This window comes from Perognathus longimembris, chromosome 1, assembly GCF_023159225.1.
Source record: "Perognathus longimembris pacificus isolate PPM17 chromosome 1, ASM2315922v1, whole genome shotgun sequence".
Classification (NCBI taxonomy): Eukaryota; Metazoa; Chordata; class Mammalia; order Rodentia; family Heteromyidae; genus Perognathus; species Perognathus longimembris.
In genome coordinates this window covers 56,945,849-56,967,183 of record NC_063161.1, presented here as the reverse complement: position 1 = coordinate 56,967,183, position 21,335 = coordinate 56,945,849, and the positions used below count along the sequence as shown (strand labels likewise).

At 43.0% G+C, this 21,335-nt stretch overlaps 1 protein-coding gene and 1 pseudogene across 3 annotated transcripts in view; one reads left to right on the top strand and one right to left on the bottom strand.

Annotated features, from left to right (window-relative positions):
• Positions 1-21,335, bottom strand: part of Slc38a1 (solute carrier family 38 member 1) — an 84,573-nt gene that overhangs the window by 42,678 nt on the left and 20,560 nt on the right. For 2 of the 3 annotated variants that reach the window (XM_048365858.1, XM_048365867.1), the window contains exons 2-5: positions 11,681-11,796; positions 8,126-8,344; positions 4,290-4,365; positions 3,586-3,701 (exon numbers count right to left, since the gene is read on the bottom strand). In XM_048365858.1, coding sequence (XP_048221815.1) covers positions 3,586-3,701; positions 4,290-4,365; positions 8,126-8,247 — 314 coding nt within the window. In that variant the 5' untranslated portion in view covers positions 8,248-8,344; positions 11,681-11,796. Of the gene's footprint in view, positions 1-3,585; positions 3,702-4,289; positions 4,366-8,125; positions 8,345-11,680; positions 11,848-21,335 lie in introns of those variants that run through there. The other variant, XM_048365850.1, reaches the window with a different exon arrangement.
• Positions 11,957-13,641, top strand: LOC125365664 (annotated as a pseudogene).

Sequence of the window (21,335 nt, the reverse complement as noted above, 5' to 3'; positions counted from 1 at the left end):
TCTAAAAACTCAGTGTAAGTCAAATCTTTGCGTCATTCAGAAACTAAAGAATCACATGATAAGAGATTCATTGTCTCTGAGCCAGAGTAAATACAAATCAATTCATTTCCAAGAAGGGTAGGTAGGATACCAGGATTTATTCTGTCCCCACCTGATTGTTCAGTAAAGGGACTTTACTGAAGGTGTTAAGCTGCTAAGACACCAGGATAGTAAGTAGATGAAAAGACACATCAATAACACAGTTTTGCAAGTTTTAGTAGACAGACCTGAATCCTGAATTGACTCTAGAGAAAGCTCAGACGAGCCCAATTTGCACCACGGAATCCTCAAAAGGCACTGGAGGTCAGGTACATGTTTGTAATGCATTGAGCAGGGTGGGTTTTGCTCCCATCCTGGTATAAGGCCACATATACTGCATAGTATGAAATAAGGATCCCAGGTGAGTGCTAGTGGCTTATGCCTCAGGAGACTAAGATCTGAGGATGCTGGTTCAAAGGCAGTCTAAGTAGAAAAAGCCCATGAAGCTCTTTAACTCTTATGAACCATAAAAAACAAACAAGAGGCTGGGAATATGGCCTAGTGGCAAGAGTGCTCGCCTCGTATACATGAAGCCCTGGGTTTGATTCCCCAGCACCACATATATAGAAAACGGCCAGAAGTGGCACTGTTGCTCAAGTGGCACAGTGCTAGTCTTGAGCAAAAAGAAGCCAGGGACAGTGCTCAGGCCCTGAGTTCAAGGCCCAGGGCTGGCAAAAAACAAAAAAACAAAAACAAAGTAGAAGTATCTCAATTGGTAGAATGTCAGTTTTGAGTGAAAAAGGGATGGCACCCAGGCTCTAAGTTCAAGCCCCAGTACCAGCACACACACACACACACACACACACACACACACACACACACACACACACAGATCTCTGAGCTAAGTATGGTAGTTCACACCTGTAATCTCAGCATACTAAATACTGAGCCAGGAGAAGGGCAAGTTTGGAGCCAGCTTGGGCTATATAATGAGGTTTTATCTCAAACAAATGAAATTAAGCAATCAATCAACCATAAGTCTCTCAGGGAGAGATTAGGCCCAATTTTGGGGGGTGAGGAGTGGTACTGGGTGAAAACCAAGGTCTAGGGGCACACATTCATGCTAGGATATCGGCTGGTGGGCCCCAGAGATACTTCTCCCATTCCTAGGAAGAGGGCAACCAGGCCCAGGTCTTGTGAGCAGGAATTAGATCTTCTCTGGATGATCCAAACGGCCAAATAAGGAGCAGACTAGAAACAGCTGGTATTTCCACAAGCCAAGGCTTTGGAGAAGACACTGTTCCAAGCTGTTACCCATAAGTCCATGTGTGTATACCAGTCTCAAATTAGCCTGATCCCCCACCCCTACTCAAATACAACAGACGAAAAATGTCATCTGACCTCCAAGAAAAGGGTCTCAAACCACAGCCAGAGCCCAAGACAAAGGAACAGAAATCAATTTGTGTCGTAGAGATCAATCAGCAAAATCTAGATTACAGAAAAATCTCTGGACAAATGGCCCCCAGATTCTTCAAGAAACTGCATGGAAAAAAGAAAAGAAAAAAAGGAAAGAAATAGGGAACCTTAAAAGAGTTAGGCTGGTTGATTCTCCTGCTATCATTTTTTTCTTTCTTTCTTTTTTTTTTTGCTAGTCCTGGGTCTTGAACTCAGGGCCTGAGCACTGTCCCTGGCTTCTTTTGGCTCAAGGCTAGCACTCTGCCACTTGAGCCACAGTGCCACTTCTGACCTTTCCTGTTTATGTGGTATTGAGGAAAGCCCTCTACCACTAAGCCACATTCCCAGCCCCTCCTACTATAAATTTTGTTCCATCTTAATCATTAGTTTGACTAAAAATATTTGCAGAAAGTCCTGTCCAACCTTTTCAGATGCAACTATTTAAGAATATACCTGAGTCTGGAACTGGTGGCTCACATCTGTAATCCTAGCTACTCAGGAGGCTGGTGTCTGAGGATCATGGCTCAGGCAGGAAAGTCCATGAGACTCCCACTAACTACCAAAAAGCCGGAAGTAGGTCTGTGGCTCAAGTAGAAGAATGGCAGCCTTGAATGGAAAAGCCAAGAGGATGGGCAAAGCCTTGAGTTCAACCCCAAATACTGGTACAAAAATAAAAAAAAGACAGACAGAGACTCTTATTTCCTTTTCACTAAATTTCAAAGGAAAGGCACATGCTAATTTTTCTCTCTAGCATGCTGAAGATTCCTCTGCTTCTTGAATATTTATTACCAACAAATCTACAGTTACCTTTGAACATAGTACACATTCCCCAAATACCAAAGTAGTGACTGGATCAAATGCCTATTAATGTTTTGAGTAATTAACAAGATTTAAAGCGTTAGTAAGGACCATGAAAACAAAACCACTGTCTTCAAATATTTTAAACATTTCTGCAAATGCTTATATTTAATATTATTAACTAATTACATTTTCTCTTGCCTTTTTTTTTTTTTTTTTTTTTTGGCCTGGGCCTTGGACTCAGGGCCTGAGCACTGTCCCTGGCTTCCTTTTTGCTCAAGGCTAGCACTCTGCCACTTGAGCCACAGCACCACTTCTGGCCGTTTTCTGTATATGTGGTGCTGGGGAATCAAACCCAGGGCCTCATGTATACCAGGCAAGCTCTCTCGCCACTAGACCATATCCCCAGCCCTCCTGCCTTTTTCTTGTAAGCAATAGTTTTTGATATTGTGTGTGTGTGTGTGTGTGTGTGTGTGTGTGTGTGTGTGTGTGTGTGTGTATTGGTCCTAGCACTTGAACTCTCAGAATCTGGGTGCTGCCCTTGAGCTTTTGTGCTCAAGGCTAGTGTTTTACCACTTGAGCCACAGCTCTACTTTCAGCTTTTTAGATGCTTAATTAGAGATAAGGGGGTTGGGAATGTAGCTTGGTGATAGAGTGTTTGCCTAGCATGCATGATGCCCTGTGTTCAATTCCTCAGTAACCACATAAACAGAAAAAAGCTGGAATTGGTACTGTGGCTCAAGTGGTAGAGTGCTATGGACTTGAGCAAAAGAAACTTGGGGACAGTGCTCAGGCCTTGAGTTCAAGTCCCTGGACTGGAAAAAAAAAGTTTAAAATAATTAGAGATAAGAGTCTCACAGACATTAATGCCCTTGCTGGCTTTGGGCAATCATCCTCAGATCTCAGCCTCCTGAGTAGTTAGGATGACAGCTGTGAGCCACCCGTGCCTGGCCAATAGTTGTATTTTTGATAGTCATTCAAACAATAAAATGAACATATGTCCTGGCTATCTACCTAGCTAGATAGACAAACAGGTAGATAGATGATTTATACAAAGTTGATAGATAGATAGACAGACAGACAGACAGATAGATAGATAGATAAATAGATAGATAAAAATTACTTAGAAACATTTACAACTTCTTCCATGTAACAACAAACATGCAGAAAATAGATTTAAAGTGGAAGGTACTAGAAGGGATGTGATTAGTTAGAATCCAATCAAGTGAAAACCTATAATATGTAACACTAAAATTCCCCCGCCTTCATAAAACAGAACAACTCATGTAAGGGTCTGATCTTGTGAATACTCACAGAAAAAGAAGGATTCCAGTATTGGCCAGGGCAAATGCAAGTCCCAGAATCCCACTGCCCATAATGGCATTGCTTAGGTTAAAAACAGACATTCCTAAGGAGGTTGTTCCTGGAATCTGAACAAAGAAAGAGACATTCACACTGGGTAAAACAGTTGCCAGAGTTCACCATGCCAAAGCCTTTCAAAACACAACCAAGAACCAACATGGAAATCAAATTCAAGCAATTCTTTTTCATTGGTCCTGTGATTTCTGTGTGTGTGTGTGTGTGTGTGTGTGTGTGTGTGTGTGTGTGTGTGTGTGTGTGCTCGCCTACCAGTCCTGGGGCTTGAACTCAGAGTCTGGGTGCTGTCCCTTAGCCTTTTCACTCAGGAACAGCCCTCTACCATTTGAGCCACAGCTCTACTTCCAGATTTTTTTATGGCTAATGAAGATAACAGACTTTCCTGCCTGGGCTGGCTTCAAACTGTGATCCTGAGATCTCAGCTTCCTGAGTAGCTAGGATTACAAGCATGAGCCAGCAACACTCATCTTTTAGTGATTCTTTTTTTTTTTCTTATGAGTCTCGGGGAAAAATGTAGGGTATATGAGATACGTCTTGGCGAAGGTAGATAGCTCTGCTTTTGATACTAGGCCACGTGAATTGAAAACATGTTCTAATCTATGTAAATAAAAACTAAATACATATTTTATAATGACACTTACATATTCATCACATTTCTTTTTTTCCAAATGGCTGTTTGTGAGACTTCTTCTACTTTCCCGATCAGAAATAAACTTGCTGCAAAGACATGCATAATACATTTAACCTTATGATAATGATTCAAAGCTAACATCGACTCATTAAATGATATATTACTTACCAAAACATTGCATGTGAAATGTTACTGACTGGTTGCCATTCTTAGGCTCCATTCAACATTTCCTCCGTGTGTGTGTGTGCATGTGTGCTTGAGTGTGTGTATGTGTTTGTGTGTACGCACATGTGTGGGTCAGTATTAGCTATCCATATTTTTGTTTTATCAAATAAACTCTAAGTGTTCTAAAGAGGAAGACCTTTTGCCTCAATCTTTTAGTGTGTATGCATGCATGCATGTGTGCGTGCATGTGTGTGCACGCATATGCGTGCACAAGTCTTAGGGCTTGAACTCAAGGCCTTGATGCTATTCCTGAGCTTCTTTGTTCAAGACTAGTGCTCTACCACTGGAGCCACAGCTCCACTTCCTGACTCACTCTTTTATGAGTGTTAGCCCATACTGGGCTTGAACTCCGAGTTTGGGCACTGTCTCTTAGCTTTTTCCACTTAAGTTTCTCATCCTATCATTTGAGCCACAACTCCACTTCTGGCTTTTTTGCTGGTTAATTGGAGATAAGAGTCTCAAAGACTTTCCTGCCCAGGCTGGCTTCAAACTGCTATCCTGAGATCTCTGCCTGCTGAGCAGCTAGGAATTAGAGGCGTGAGCCTCTGGTACCCAGCACACGTCCTTATCTTTAGCACACACAATGCCTCTGAGCTCATCTGGGACCCACAGTGGTTGTGGGTGAGTGCCCTTTATCTCTCAGCACTATGAATGTACTTTCCCAACATTAGCAATGCATAAATTGAGCAGAATTCTTTTCTATTTAAGAATTCAGGAAAACTGGGAGAGAGCAAGGGAAGGAGTGACACTGCTCAAAAAGAAATGTACTCTTTATCTGACTTATGTAACTGTAACCACTGTGTATATCACCTTTATAATAACAATAAAAAACTAAAATAAAAAAAGAATTAGGGAGTACCTTAGGCTGAAGGGAAAATTTAGCTCAGGAAGAATGAATTAATTGGGTTTGAGGTATAGCTCAAGTGGAAAAACATTTATGATGCCCTGGGTTCAAGCCCCAGTACCAGAGAAAAAAGGCTGAAGTATTTAAAGAAAGCTTTTTTTCTACTCTCTTCATTGCTTCAACTTTTTTTTCTCTTTAGTCTTTAAATCTTGATGTTGTATTGCTATAAACTCTCTTTTTTGAAAAAAGATAAAAACCACTTTTGGTCGTGGAAAATTCCATTCAAAATAACTAGGTCAAGTCACTTTATCACAAGTTTCTGTTGTCTCACCATTTTAAAAACACAGTTGCTTGCTAAAAAGCACTGGCCTCTGGCAGTGAAATGGACTTAAATTTTCTCCTTTTTTATTGACTCAAAATGTGATATGGGAGAAGGTGTTGGTGACAAGTGGTCATGGGATGACGGAAATATTATTTTAAAAGTTTTCACTGGGTCAGGCTGTACCCACAGAATAGAGTACGAACACCATCAGGTAGCCAACTGCTCTGAAAATATCACAAAGTCAAACCAACCCTATAATGGGTGATTTTGTGACCTCAAACATCCAGCTCATTCCTATAACCCTAGCAATTCAGAAGGCTCTAATCTGAAGATAGTCAGCACAGGCAAAAAAAAGGAGGGGGGCACTATGGTACTCTTATCTCCCATTAACTAGCAAAAAAGCAAGAAAGGGAGTTGTAGCGCTCGCTCTCTCTCTCTCTCTCTCTCTCTCTCTCTCATATTATTTTCTGGCTCATAACAACAATATCCGGCATAAACAGGAATGAGAACAGATAAATGAGAAAAAATATAAAGATTTTTATGGATACTCTTAGGAAAATGTAGAAATATTTTACCAAACCAAGCACTGGTGGCTGAGACCTATCACCCTAGGTACTCAGAAGGCTGAGATCTGAGGACTGCGGTTCAAATCCAGCCTAGGCAGGAAAGTTCATGAGACTCGACTTGTATCTTCAACTAATTGCAAGAAGATGGAAGTAGAGCTGTGGTTCTAGTAGTAGAGTGCGAGTGCTAACCGTGAGCACAATAAGGCTTAGGGACAGCGAGCGCCCAGGCCCTAAATTTCAAGCCCCAGGACCAGCACAAAAATTTATTTTTAATCAAATTTAAGGTATCAGTAAACAGCAATCATCTAAATCCCAGCACAATACTACTGCTCCTTGAGGTGAGGAGAGGGGTACTTGGCAAAGGAAGAGACTCTTCCCACATGAAGACGCTTATTCCTGCTAGATGTGCTACTGGGTGCTTTTCATGGATTTTCTCATCTATTTTCACAATAATTCCATGTGGCTGGGTACTATTTCAGCACCATTGTAGGAAAAGTAACTTTTTTTTTTTTCATTTTTGGTTCTAGTATTGAGAGTTGAACTTGGGGCCCAAGTGCTATTCCTTAGCTTTTTCACACAAGGCTGGCTTGAGCCACACCTCCACTTCTGGCTTTTTGCTGGTTAACTGGAGATAAGAATCTCACAGACTTTCCTACCTGAACTAGCTTCCAACTGTGATCTTCAGATCTCGGCCTCCCAAGTAGCTAGCATGACAAGTGTGAGCTACCTATGCTTGGCTGGCAGCATGCTACTTTTATAATTTAAAGAATGCAAACTCAAGAGATGGCAGGACAGAACACTGGATGTACTATCACACCTAGAGACATAATGAGCCCTCTTCCCACCCACTCTCTACCTCCTCCTCTCAGTGCTTTTCTTCCTCATGCATGTACTATTTCTCCACTAGAGTCATTTGGGTCCAACTAGACTGAAAGGCTACCAACACATAATGCACATAATGCTCATGCTGATGACACATTTGTCATTTTCACGTGTTGAAAATACAACTGAGCCACACTTTTTTTTTTTTTAAGTCAGTTGTGGGGCTTCAACTCAGGGCCTGGGAGCTGTCCCTGAGCTCTTTTGCTCAAGGCCAGCACTCGAGTCACAGCTCCACCTCTGGTTTTCTGGTGGTTAATTAGAGGTAAGAGTCTCATGAACTTTCCTGCCTAGGCTGGTTTTGAACTGTGATCCTCAGATCTCATTCTCCTGAGTAGCTAGGATTACAAGCATGAGCCACCAGTGTCCAATCCAAACCATATCTTGATTAAAAAATAAATGTGCTGGGCACGGGTGGCTTACACCTGTAATCCTACCTACTCAAGAGGCTAAGATCTGAGGATCATAGTTGAAAACTAGCCTGGACAGGAAAGTCCATAAGACTCTTATCTCTAATTAATCACACAAAAAAGCTGGAAGTGGAGCTGTGGCTCAAGTGGTAGAGTTAGCCTTGAGCAAACAAAGCTCAGGAACAACCCAGGCCCTGAGTTCAAAACCCAGGACCAGCGCATGCATGCACACAAAGTATCCTAATGACTGGAGTACAAATTCAGGTACAGGAATGCAGTAAAATTCCAACAGACTGTCTAATTCATAAGCACTGAGCTTTTGAAAAGTTTAGGCTGGTGAGGGAGGGAGACAATGTATTTATACATTTTTTATTAGACTTAATTGAAATATTTGAAAAGACGAATAAATTACTTTCCCAATTTGGTTCATTCGCTATGGCAGACTATGCCTGACAGATGTCCCATAAGAAATTCAAATTGCATCTTCAAATGGAGCATAACTTTAGTAATGAATAATTCCACAGAATAACTGAAAATCAAAACAATGTTTCTAGAGCCATTTCTTATATTGGCTAGACATGTTGGTGGACAAATACTCACCTATTTATCTGACCATTTTCTACTTCAGTGAAATCATTGGAATCATTGCTAACATTATCATCTTCTGGTACAGTCATGTTTTGTAACTCAGTTAACTCAAGTCCACTTTTGAAATGCATCATGGTGACAGGGTTTCTGTAGCCAGCAAGTGAGTCCAAATTGTTCCCGTTCTGAGTGGGTTTAGAAGCAAATAGCAGCAAATATATGTGATTGATACCACTAAGAGAGAACAAAAGTAAAAAATTATTCAACACAGGAAAAACACTATTAATTTTAAATGAACTATTACAAACTGGGTGTTGGTGGCTCCTTCTGTAATCCCAACTACTCAGGAGGCTGAGATCTGGAGACTGAAGTTTAAAGCCGGCCCAGGCAGGAAAGTCTGAATGATTCTTATCTCCAATTAATCAGCAAAAAGACAGAAGGTGGACCTGTGACTCAAGTGGTAGAGCCCTAGCTTTGAGTGAAACACTCAGAAACAGTGCCCAGATCCCAAATTCAAGCCCAGGCCCCAAGTTCAAGTCCCAGGACTGGCACAAGAAAAAAGAAAGAAAATGCTTCCGTTATTTTATCAGATCACCGGACACATATAGCTGGACACAGATGGCAGGGACATAGAACACTTCAGATGCAGCAACCCCAATTGAATAAAACCCACAAATCCTTCCTCAATAAATGGCATTGCTTGGGGGAGAGGGGGGGCAGGATCAACTTCCAACCTGGTAGACTACCAGGCAAAGAACAAATTTTATTTTGAAATTTAGCAAGCTGTTTAGCCATCAACTATAAGAGATTAAGTCAATCTCTTCAATGAAATCACTCCATGTCAGGGAATTAGGGGAATTTAAAACTCATACCCAGGGATTGGGGCCAATCCACCTGCTATTCTTATTTCCTCATCAGAAATGAAAGATTACCAGCGTTCACATTTTCTCTTACATGGATAATTGCAGTTTTTAAGTTTCTGACGGATCACCAACAGAATATAAGAAACAGTTCAGGGGCACAATATCACAAAGCAAAGAGAGGATAGCACAGAACCAGATGCAACTTCGAAAGCAAGGTCAAGGTAGGTGTGAAAGCTGGACATGGTATACACTCCTGTAATCCCAGCAGTGAGGCAAGGAGATCTCATGATAGAGGCCAGCCTGTGCTACCTAGCAACTTGTAGGTTAGTCTAGGCTCCATAGTAAGATGTGTTTCAAACATCAAAACTAAGGCCAGGTGCTGGTGGCCCATGTCTGTTATTCTAGCTACTCAGGAGGCTGAGATCTGAGGATTGTGATCAAAGCCAGCCTAGATAGGAAAGTCTGTGAGACTCTTATCTCCAATGAACCAACTAAAAACTGGAAATGGAGATGTGGCCCAAGTAGTAGAGTGCTAGCTTTGAGCAAAGAAGCTCAGGAACAGCACCCAGTCCTGAGTACAAGCCCCATGACAAAAAAAGGGGAGAGATGCGGGAAAGGACAATATTTACATAGATACCCCACCGTGATACTTAGGTTTGGCAATGGAACTATGATAAAGCAAACCAGAAGGGCAATGAGAACTGTATACATGTAAATGTATATGTGTGTGTGTGTGTGTGTGTGCTCCAGTACTTAGGTTTGAACTCATGGCCTGAGTGCTGTCTCTTGAGCCAGAGCTCCACTTCTACTTTTATTTATTTATTTATTTATTGGTGGTTGGAGATAAGAATATCATGAACTTTCCTCCCCTGGGCTGGCTTCAAACTTGGATCCTTAGATCTCAACCTCCAGAGTAGCTAGGATTACAAGCGATGAGCCACCAGTCCTTGGCTAAGAATTTTTTTTTGGTATGGTTCAAATGGAAAAACCATCTTTGGTAACATTTTGGTATTTTGTCTCATTCCCCAAATTCCATAAGATGACTATAACTGTGGCAGAGGCATGAGTGAAGTGGTAGAGCTTCTGCATTGCACACAGGAGACCCTGAGTTCAAATCTAGAGTCACCAAAAACAAAATAAAATATAAACAAACAAGAGAGATGATTGTAACCTAGTTAAGTCAGACCTCCAGTGTGCATCTAAGGCATCTTAGCCTCTCATGTGTTGACATTTTAAGGACAACGTATCTAGAAAGATACTTTTTTCAGCTATTCTCTTCTTTCCTTGTTCAGGCCATCGAGTACTGCTTTTTCCTTCAGTTTCCTATCTAATGAAACTTCCCTGGTTTCAGGATGCTTTTAAAACTTTCATGATACTTTTGTGTGTGCCAGTCTTGGGGCTTGAACTGAGCATGGTCCCTGAGCCTAGCACTCTATCACTTGACCCATAAGTCCACTTCTGGCTTTTTTTTTTTCATAGCTAATTGGAGATAAGATTCTCACAGACGTTCCTGTCTGAGCTGGCTTTGAACTTAGATTCTCAGATCTCAGCCTCAGTAGCTAGGAGAACAGGCAGGAACTACTGGTGCCCAGCTTACAATACATTTTTTTCAATACTAAGGGTCAAACTCAGGGCCTTACACATGCTGCTAGCCAAGTGTTCTACCACTGAGAGCTATTCCAGTCCAGTGTGTGTGTGTGTGTGCACGCGCACCAGTTCTGGGACTTAGACTCAGGTCCTTGGCACTGTCCCTTAGCTTTTGTGCTCAGGGCTAGAATTATACCACTTGAGCTACAACTCCACTTCTAGCTTTTTGGTAGTTATTTGGAGATAAAATTTTCATGGACTTTTCCTGCCTGACCAGCTGGCTTTGTACCCTGATCCTCATATCTCAGTCTCGTGAGTAGCTAGGATTATAGGTATGAGCCATCCGAACCTGGCAAAATGTGTGTGCATACACATGCGTGCACACACATGTGTGCACAAATACTAGGGCTTAAACTCAGGTCCTATCCCTGGGGGGAGGGGGAGGAGGAGGAGGAGGAGGAGGAAAATCTCATCACCTAAAAATGGGCCAATGTTAGATCTTAATGCATTTCCTCCATCTTGCTTTTTTCTGTTTCTGTTTCTTTTTCTTTGCTTTTCCTTTCTTTTCTCTTTCTCCATCAGTATCCCCCAAACCCCTTTTTAAAAAAATTAATATTGAGGAACTTTTGTCATAGTATATCACATTGGAGGTATTTTGAAGAAGAGAAATGCATTTTTAAAAAATATAGTTTCTCCTTATTAATAAATAATGCAGTTAGGTATCAATGGCTCACACCTGTAATCCTAGCTACTCAGGAGAGTGAGATCTGAAGATTGAGTTTCAAAGCTAGGCCAAGGAGACAAACTCATGAAACTCTTCTCTCCAATTAGCCAGCAAAAAGCTGAAAGTAGAGGTGTGACTTAGCTGGTAGAGCAACAGCCAGCCTTGAGCAAAAAGCTGAGTGAGCGTGCAAGACCTTGAGCTCAAGCACCAGTGCTGTCACCAAAGAAAATAAGGGCAGTGAAAGGGACAAGAGGGGAAGGGAAGGAGAATGAAGAAAAGGGAGGGGAGGAGCTAGAAAGGAAGGAAGGAAAGAAGGAAGGAAAGTGAAAACATTTCTGTAGAAAGTACAATTTCACAAATTGAGTAAAATAAATGTTTTTTAAAAGTCCAAATCACCTGTTATTTCCACAAGCAAAGATGGTCACTGGGTATAAGGTCCTCTGTTGACCTCACAGGGTTTTTCACTGAACATAGATATGGTGCCTGGCACTCAATAGACACTCAGTAAATATCTGTAAAATAAAAGAATGAGTCTCAAATTTTTAAAATGTGTACAGTTAAAAACACAAAAATCATCCCAGACTGTGAGTTATTTTTTTAAATTATTTTTCATTAAGACATCATTCCCGGTCCACCGGTGGTCACGCGAGGCGGCCTGACCTGGCCTCCAGGATGGAGGAGGCCGGAGCGGCGGTGGCCGCGACCGGAGAGGCCAAACTGAACGTGTCCTGCCTCAGCGCGTCCATCAGACGCTGGAGTCCGAGCTGGAGGCGCGGCTCCCGGGAGGCGCTGCTGCGGCTGCTGCTGCCCCACAACCGTCTGGCGTCGCTACCGCGGGCCCTGGGCAACGGCTTCCGGTACCTGCAGCTGCTGGCGCTGAGCGGCCTGCACACGCTGCTCAAGGGCCTGGCGCGCTCTCCGCTCTGCCGCAGCCTCCAGGTGCTCAACCTCAGGGGCAACTGCTTCCAGGAGCTGCGGCCGAGCTGCTGGGGCTGCGTGAGCTGCACACCCTCAGCCTGGGCGACAACCAGCTGCAGAGCACCCTGGCCGAGATCGGGAACTTGCAGAGTTTAGAGTGTTTATATCTTGGAGGAAACTTCATCAAAGAAATCCCACCAGAATTAGCAAATCTGCCATCTCTGAACTACTTAGTATTGTGTGACAACAAAATCCAAAGTGTGCCTCCTCAGCTTTCACAGTTGCATTCCCTTCGTTCCCTCAGTCTCCACAATAACTTGCTGACATACCTGCGGGAGATCCTCAACCTTATTCATTTGGAAGAGCAGAGTTTACGAGGAAATCCATTGGTTGTTCGTTTCGTTAGGGACTTAACCTATGACCCTCCCACTCTCCTGGAATTGGCTGCACGGACCATTAAGATCCGCAATATTTCTGACGCTCCCTGTGATCTTCCTGAGAATCTTCTTAAGATACTTGAGTTCAGCTAGCAATTGCCCAAACCCAAAATGGGGAGGAGTGTACTTTGACTGCTGTGTCAGGCAGATTAAGTTCGTGGACTTCTGTGGGAAGTACCGCCTCCCGCTCATGCACTACTTGTGCTCTCCTGAGTGCTCCTCCCCCTGCAGCTCTGCCTCGCACAGCTCCACATCCCAGAGCGAGTCCGACTCCGAGGATGAAGCCAGCGTAGCTGCACACAGAATGCAGAAAGTTCTCCTTGGTTGAGCACAATCGGTTGAGGGGCTTGTGAGAGACAGCTTGAAATTGTCTAGAAACCTTGTTGCCCTCATCAAGAAGAGTACATGATAGAAGAGTTTATATTCCATCTGCCTGTCCAACAAGAATGAATCCAGTTCCGTGTAAGATAGGCTTCACTCCGAATGGCAGTTTGCAGTGTTCACAGCAGGGTGGTACATTCTCAGCAGCCTTGGACCAGCTGCTGCTGCTGAGACGAGAAGTGAGGAGTCATCAAGGGTGTGATTATTACAGAGCTGCCTTTGGCAGTGAATTGAGCACTATACAACAGAAGAAGCCTTCTCCTTATATTAGCCCTGTTTTTATATGACAGACCTATTCATATGAGCCCACAGGTAGTTGCATAGGACTTAATTAAGCCTTTCTGACCAAATAACCACTTAAGTAAAGAATATAACTATTAAGTGGGATATTGAAACTTTGTTTTGTTCTATATGATTATTAATCTGTATAGTCTAGGAATGATTGTTAAAGTGCCTTCATCATGCCAGTAACATGGAATTTTATGCAAGAAATAATGCCAGAGCAACCTAGAACCTGATATTATGCAGAACCCCTTAAAATGTGCTTTAATAACTCAGTGAATAACACCAAGCCCATGCCATCTTAACTCCTGTTTTGGTTTCAACATAGCAGTGATCCCTCTTTAAATTTTTTTTTCTTAAGCTATCTTTTAGTTGTTCAAAGAGGTTTCAATCTACTTGTCAGTTTACAAGTACATTGCAACAGTGATCCTGCTTAAACCAGTCACTTTATACTTAATGGGAGACCACAATCTTGATCAGTCTGTTTATCATGAGACAGAACAGTATATCTTGACAGAAAATTGTAGAGGACACACTAATTTGTGAATGAGAAAGGTCAGAATTTCTAACAGTCAAATATGACCCCTTTGCCTGTGTTATACACTAAACTGTAACTTTGGAGCATTTCCAAGAAAAACTAATATGGTTAGATAAACAAGACAAGAAGGCCAAAGTTGAAAGCCAAGAAATTACATTCATACGGTGTCTAAAACTAGTTTAACATTGGAACATTTTGAAACTAAAGCATTGATAAGTAGCAAAAAATACTAAGCTTATTCTGTCTTTAAAGTATAGAATAATAGTTTTTGAATTTTTACTAGTTAGTTTAGTGTGCAATAGAATTGAACAGTATTACACTGTAAGTTCATGTAAAGTATAACAACACACGTATAATCATTAGAAGCTATAATGACACAATAAATGCTAAATATACAGGTCAGATTGCATTATGTGTGTTAGGTTTCTGTACATATTATTTTTATTTTAGAGTATCATAGGGGTAATTCAGGGTTTGTGTGTGTGTTTGTATGTTCATTCATGAAACATGAGAGTTTCATGACTGCAGTTGTGAGACGCTGCTATAGTGAGTCCCCTTACCTTCTCCTTGTTAAAGAGTAGTAAGATTTTTTTTATTTAGAAATGTTCTGCCTGTACCTATAGAAGTAATGATTATATTGTATATTGTAAAATACAAGTAACAGAGTCTTTGCTTACATCTTCCACTGAGCCACAGCAAGCTGCAGACTGAAATCATGAAAGGTAACGGTCAGGTAGGCAGTGCCTACGCCAAACCTAAAATGCTAATGTAAAACATACAAACTGATAGCATCAAGTTTTTCTGGCGTAAATGCTTCTAAATAGCATTATTTCTGTTGGACTGAGTACCTCATGCTTACTCACCTGTTTGTTGCTTAGCTGGTTAAGCAAGACTGCGGTCTGACTTTTTGGTGATTAATTGGAGGTGGAGTCTTTTTAAAAGAATGTCTTTATTAAAGTGATGTACAGAGGGGTTACAGTTTCTGAGGTGGAGTCCTGTGGACCTTTTCCCACCTATTCTGGCTTCACACTGTGTTCCTCTGAATCTCAGCCTCTTGAGTAGCTAGGATTGCAGCATGACACAATCGGACTCAGCTCCTCCTTCTTCATGAACTGTCAGCTTAAGCTAAGTAACAGCTTGAATAATCGTATAAGAATTAGTTTTTGTAAAATAAATAGGTAGGTAAATATATAGCACTTAGCCCTGCATAGCTCTTTCCAGCTTCCCATGAAGGAAGTATACTGCTTGATCTTTAATAGAAATACATGTAAGCAGACATGGTTTCTAACCTTTGCCATATAATGTAGCTGTATACTAATAGTGAGTTTTCTGTCAACAAAACATGTATAATAGTTCCTTGCCTATTTTCAAAGTGTAGGATTGGTGTGCATCTGTTCTTACTGTTTGGGAGGGGTGCGAGAGATTAAATCCAGCCTCTGCACATGCAGGGCAAATCCTCTTCCATGGAGATGCAGCCCCAGCCTTACTTTGTTCTGATTTGTGTGTATTTGAGACAGGGTCTTGCTACACAGGCTGGCCTAGAATTCTTTATATAGCTCCCAAGTATTGGGATTACAGGCATATACCACCAAGCCTGGCCTATCTTTGGTAAACTTGTGATGAAATCTTTGGTTGTTAGTTTTCTCTCTTTTTTTATTCTTATTTTTGATCTTCTACATGGATGCTAATAGTGTCTAGGATTTTCCTTGTTATAGAAATATAGAAGATGAGATAGAAGGGATTTGATCATCTAGAAACAAGATGATCCTGAGTCAGACAGAAGACATATATTGAAATGGAAGGACTAATATTTGAAATAGAAATGGGTACAGTGTACAGTCTTAGTCTTCTTTACCCCTAGATTGCAAACTGAGTTAGAGACATAGTCCTACCCATTGAGGAAATGGAAAGGTTAGCTAATATATTTGGTGCTAGGGACTGATTGACACAGGGACCAGCTGTGCTCAGTGTTCCCTGTATTTGAGTAATAACGATGTTATGTTATCAAGAGTCTCATTATGGAGTTCAGGCTGGCCTCAAACTTGCAGTCTTCTTGTCTCTGCCTCCCAATTGCTGGGATTATAGGTGTGGGCCTCCTTACCCAGCTTTGTATTTTACTTCCAAATGTGTGCTGGAGGTGTCTTCTAAACATCTTGGTATAAAATTTTTAAGTTGCCAACTTAAAAATACATTTTAGACTGTACAACAAACATTGAAATATTTTTGTTGATACAAATAAAAATAAAAAGTAGTCCACAATCAGTAACTGGGGGCTCATGCTTGTAATCCTGACTACTCAGGTACCTTAGATCTGAGGATTGAGATTTGAATCTAGCCTGGCCAGAAAAGTCTGTGAGACTCTTCAATAAAGTACTCAGAAAAAAGCTGGAAATGGTGCTGTGGTTTAAGTGCTAGTGTGCTAGCCATGAGTAAAATGAAGCTCAGGGACAGCACCAGGCCCTGAATTCAACCTGGAGGGACTGCACTAAAAAAAAAAGTCCACAGTAGTTTTTTTCTTGTTCTGGGGTTTAAACCAAGGGCCTCATATATCCCAGCCCTTTTAGTTTGTATGTTTTTTGAGGTAAGGCTTCACTAACCCTCTGCTTGAGTTGGCCTGAAATATGTAATCCTTTTGCCTCTGCCACCCAAGTAGCTGCGATTACAGATGTATACCACTGAGCCTAGTTTAAAATAAATCTTTAGCAAGCAAAGGCAGAGAGAGAAGTTACACCTAAGGATTATATTCCTAAACAAAGAAAGCCCTTTTGGGTAACTGAATTGTTTCATAAAGTTATTAAATGACCTACTGACTCTCATCTAGAAACCTTTAATACTAAAACTATTCAGTACTTGCTACTGAGAGCTGGTTTTCATCTCTCAAATGAAAAGCCAGCAAATGGTAAGGTTTTCGTCCAGCCAATGTTGCTTCTCCTGCAGGGAGAAAGCAGTGCCTCATTAACCTAGATTTTTGTGGTACAGCAGATAATCTTGGTAAATGTTTACCTTTTCACTGTAAGAAAGAAAAAAGTAAGCAAATACTGAAAATTTTTGATCTTTGAAAACTTTTTTAGCAGTACCTATTTACGTATTAAAGAAATGAATGGTTATTTGCTAAATTTTATATGATCTCATATAGGGAAACTTTACCCATTATAGTACACACACAAAATTAGTTTAGCTATGTATAGTAAACTAGTTTAGTTAAAACCTAAGTGTTTAGGTAAAACCTAAGCAATCCCCCATTCATCCAAAAGTAGAGATTTTATTATGTTGTAATATTACTCCTCAATTAATCCAAAGAGCTTTTCAGTTGTGCTGGATATTTAACCTCAGTAAAAGGCTATTATCGTGTAGGCCTTTAGGCAGCACAGCCTATAATACATAGTTCTAATTTCCTCTGCATAAAAGAAACATACTTGACCATCACCTCTCTTAACACTAAATTCTATGTATCAACAGATTTAGTTTCTAACAGTGGATTTCATTTTGTGCTTTGTAATAGTTCTAATCCTTTAAAACATACTTAGGTTGTTTGTGGTCAGAGAGTACTAAGTGCCTTAAATCCTCCGTTGACCCAGGATTGGGGAAACTAGGTAACAGCCTCATCATCTCTGTCCTTTGACTTGAGGGGGAAAAACTGATCTTGAGAGATTTGTCAGCCTAAAACAGGAACCATTGTATCAGTGTAGAACTTGTGGGGAGGCAGCCTCAATACACTGCTACCGGAGAACCCTGTCATAAGGAACAGTACCCTGAAATAAAATCAGTAAAGGATGTTTCCTAGAATTTTATTTCAAAAATGTATGTGGTACCATGAAAGGATAACAGCAGTTTCTTTCTATTACTCCTTTTTATATAGCACATATATAACAACTCCACATATATAGTGCACATATAGCATACAGTGGAGTATTAGCACTGTGAGGCCTAGCATGCTTTGTCACTAATTTTTTTTTATTATACTATAGATTGAAAGAGGGTGTATTTTCAGTATTTTTACCTGTAAATACTAACATTTTACAAATTCTTTTCTTGGTTTGAAGTTATTAAGAATTGAAGTAAAGATTTACTAACAGAGAGTGGAAGATGGCACCGTCACAATAGGAAGGCACCCCAACTCGCTCCAACCGAATAGTGAGCTGAGAAGTCCAACACCCAACGCCCCATCAAGAGTCCAGCAAACCCAACAACCAGAAGCAACAGAGAAACACAGAAAATGAAAAAGAACAAAAAAAGAAGAGCCTATAAACTTCACGGAGCTGGAAAATCTCCGGGGTACAACCCTCCCCACCCCAGCCCCCCGCCGACCCTGGCCTGAACAGGGCCAGGCTGGGAAAGGGGACCCAGTGCTGGTAAACGGGACCACAGAGACCATCAGCGACCAGGGTAGCAACAGCCGAAAAGTCACGCCAGGAGTGCAGAGTCCAGACAGCAGGAGCTCCACGGGCCCCAGATGGAGCACAGACCGACCGAGATAGACGGCAGCACGGGACTGGAGGCGTGGGACCGAACGGCCAGGAACAGACAACAGCAGGGGAACTGGGCAGCGGAGACGGGGAGAGCCAGATGGGGAAAACCAGGGCTGCCACCACCAAACGACCGATTGCCACACCCCAGCAAATCCAGCTCCAAAAAGCCCACAGCAGTGCGGGACACACACACATTCCAGGAGCAGTAAGTTCCCCATTGCCCCCCCCCCCCCACAGAAGACCAGCTCTAGCAGAGACCCAAATCCTACAAAGAAGCTAGAACTCCCTCCCTACCCCTCCATACCCCGAAGGAACAAAGCCCCACATCTGGCTGCTCTAGGACCCTACAGCCTCTGGGAGGACATGTGAGCTAGCAGAGGCAGAGCAGCGCCCAACAAAGTGACCGGGAAACACCTTAGACAGGCATCCCCCAAAGCCCCAGCTGGGGAGCCTGAATATGTCCGCACCAGCCTGGCCCCCCACCCCCCAGCAGGGGCCCGGGGACTGGTAGGCCTTGGAATGCCACCTGAGGTGCCCTGGTCCGCGTGGACTTTTTGAACAACAGTCACAGGCTTGCTGGTGTGCAATACCAGCCCAGCAGTGACACCTGGACCCGAACACACACACCCTCCTCACAGCGGAGGCACAGAGAGTCTGTGGGCACCAACCCGCGCCCGGACACTCGAACCTGCTGGGGTCCATGCACACTGCCCCCCACAGCAGACTTGCAAGAGGGCACAAGCACCCTCCAACAACTTAGGGCAGCACGCCCCCAAAGGAAACACTGGAGCGCACATGCATGTGCCCCACCCCCCGGGCCAGCGTGGGTCAGCGTGCTAGCCCTCCAGCAGGAGGATCTTTTGCCCAACCCACTGCGGGAGCGCACAAGTGGGCAAGCTGCCCCCTCAGCAGCAACACCTGCTCTGATATGCGCACTACACACAGGTGGGCAGGGCCCCCCAGCGGCAGCGCCCGCTCTGATAGGCACACCCTGAAGGTGGGCGGGCCACCCCTCAACAGCAACAACTGCTCTGACAGGAGCACTCCGCACAGGTGGGTGAGCTGCCCCTCAGCGGCAATTCTCAATCTGAGAGGTGAGCTCCTTTGACCACAGTACCTAGTGGGAAAAGAATCAAAGAAGACAAAAGTCTCCATGCCACACTGAATCAGCGACCTGCAAACCCCCATCAGGGGCACACTAGGGTCAGCACAACACAGCGGTAGGGCAAGTCCTGCAGAGAAAGACACAGAACCTACCCACTGTCGGGATCTGAACGATCCCTTTCTCCCCGATCTCCCAGGGAGAATGGCTGAACCCCAAAATCTATGAAAGAGCACTTGGCCTTGCCTTCCGCCGACAGAAGGCCAAAGGCGTACTCTCATGGACTTGCGCTAAGTTGAGGAAAGGTTGCTGAAGCCTCCCCTCCCCCCAGTCCCCTCACATGTTACCAGGAGCGGGGGCGAAAAGGAAGGCATCAGGGACACGCTGCTATTGTGGGATGCGTCTCAAAAACTTTAATAGGGAAAGGCATTTATATAGAGGTAATGGCGGGAAAGAAAGGGGGCTGGCCAAAGGGCCCGTCATAGGCTAAGTACCATGTCCATCAAGTGATATCACAAAACTTCCTTTGTGGGCGGGACAACCCCATCATGGTGGCATGCATGTGTTCACCTCCCAGGGGCGGAGGCTTTCTTTTCCGGTTGAGGCCAGAAGGTGGGAGGGACTTCCTCCCATTGTCCCAAGGCTGGTGGAAGGGCAGCCTTCCACCAAGGCCATAACAGTCCCCAACAACCCACCCGCAATTGCAGTGAGGGTGACCACTTCGGCAACAACTGAGACGCTCACGCTCACCCATTGGGCAGTAGGTTCAACAGTCAAACTCAAACCCAGAGCCAGGACACAAACAAGTCTCCACTGACGGACCAGCGGGAACCAGCACAAAGCCAAGCCAAGGTCGCCACCTACAGATCTCCAGATGCGCAAATCACAAAGAAATATTATAAATTTCATGAAAGGTCAAGCCAATTCGCCAGCTCCAAAAAGTAGTACGACTGAAGAGGAGATGGAGAATAAAAAGTAAAATGAGAATAAGATAGAAGAAATGATCGAAAGCCTCAGGACCGAATTCAGAAAACAGATACAGGAGCTTAGAATGGAAGTCTCAAAAAAAATCTACAGGGGGGCTGGGGATATAGCGTAGTGGCAAGAGTGCCTGCCTCGGATACACGAGGCCCTAGGTTCGATTCCCCAGCACCACATATACAGAAAAAACGGCCAGAAGCGGCGCTGTGGCTCACGTGGCAGAGTGCTAGCCTTGAGCGGGAAGAAGCCAGGGATAGTGCTCAGGCCCTGAGTCCAAGGCCCAGGACTGGCCAAAAAAAAAAAAAAAAAAAAAAAAAAAAATCTACAGGAAATCAAGAAATAAATGGAAGCAAAAATGGATACAGTGCACTTCTCTGTTAAAGAAGTCCTTAACATCCTGAGAAACGAAATGCATGAAAAAATAGATTTAAAATACAACTCTTTAAAAGAAGACATCTCCACGATGAGAGCTGATCTGGCAACCATAAATAGCTCCCTGACATCCATAAACACCACACTCGAAGCCACATCACAAAGAATTGATCATATCGAATCCTGAATCTCTCTTTTGGAAGATGATGCAGCTGATAAGGACCAGAAAATTACCACACTCCAAGAAACGGTTAAACTCCAGGGCAGACTAATCCAGGAGCTAGTGGACAAAGACAAGAGATATAATCTGCATATAATTGGAATAGATGAAGGAGCCGAGTACCAGAGCAAAGGGCTACAACATATTTTCAATAGATTTATTGCAGAAAACTTCCCCAATCTCACAAGGGACCTCACCCAAGTAACAGAAGCCTATAGGACACCTGGCAGACCAGACCCTAGAAAATCCTCGCCCAGGCACATAATAATCAAGACTTCGGATCTCAAGAATAAAGAACAAATTTTGAATGCAACCAAAATAAAGAAAGAGCTCTATTACAATGGAAAAAGG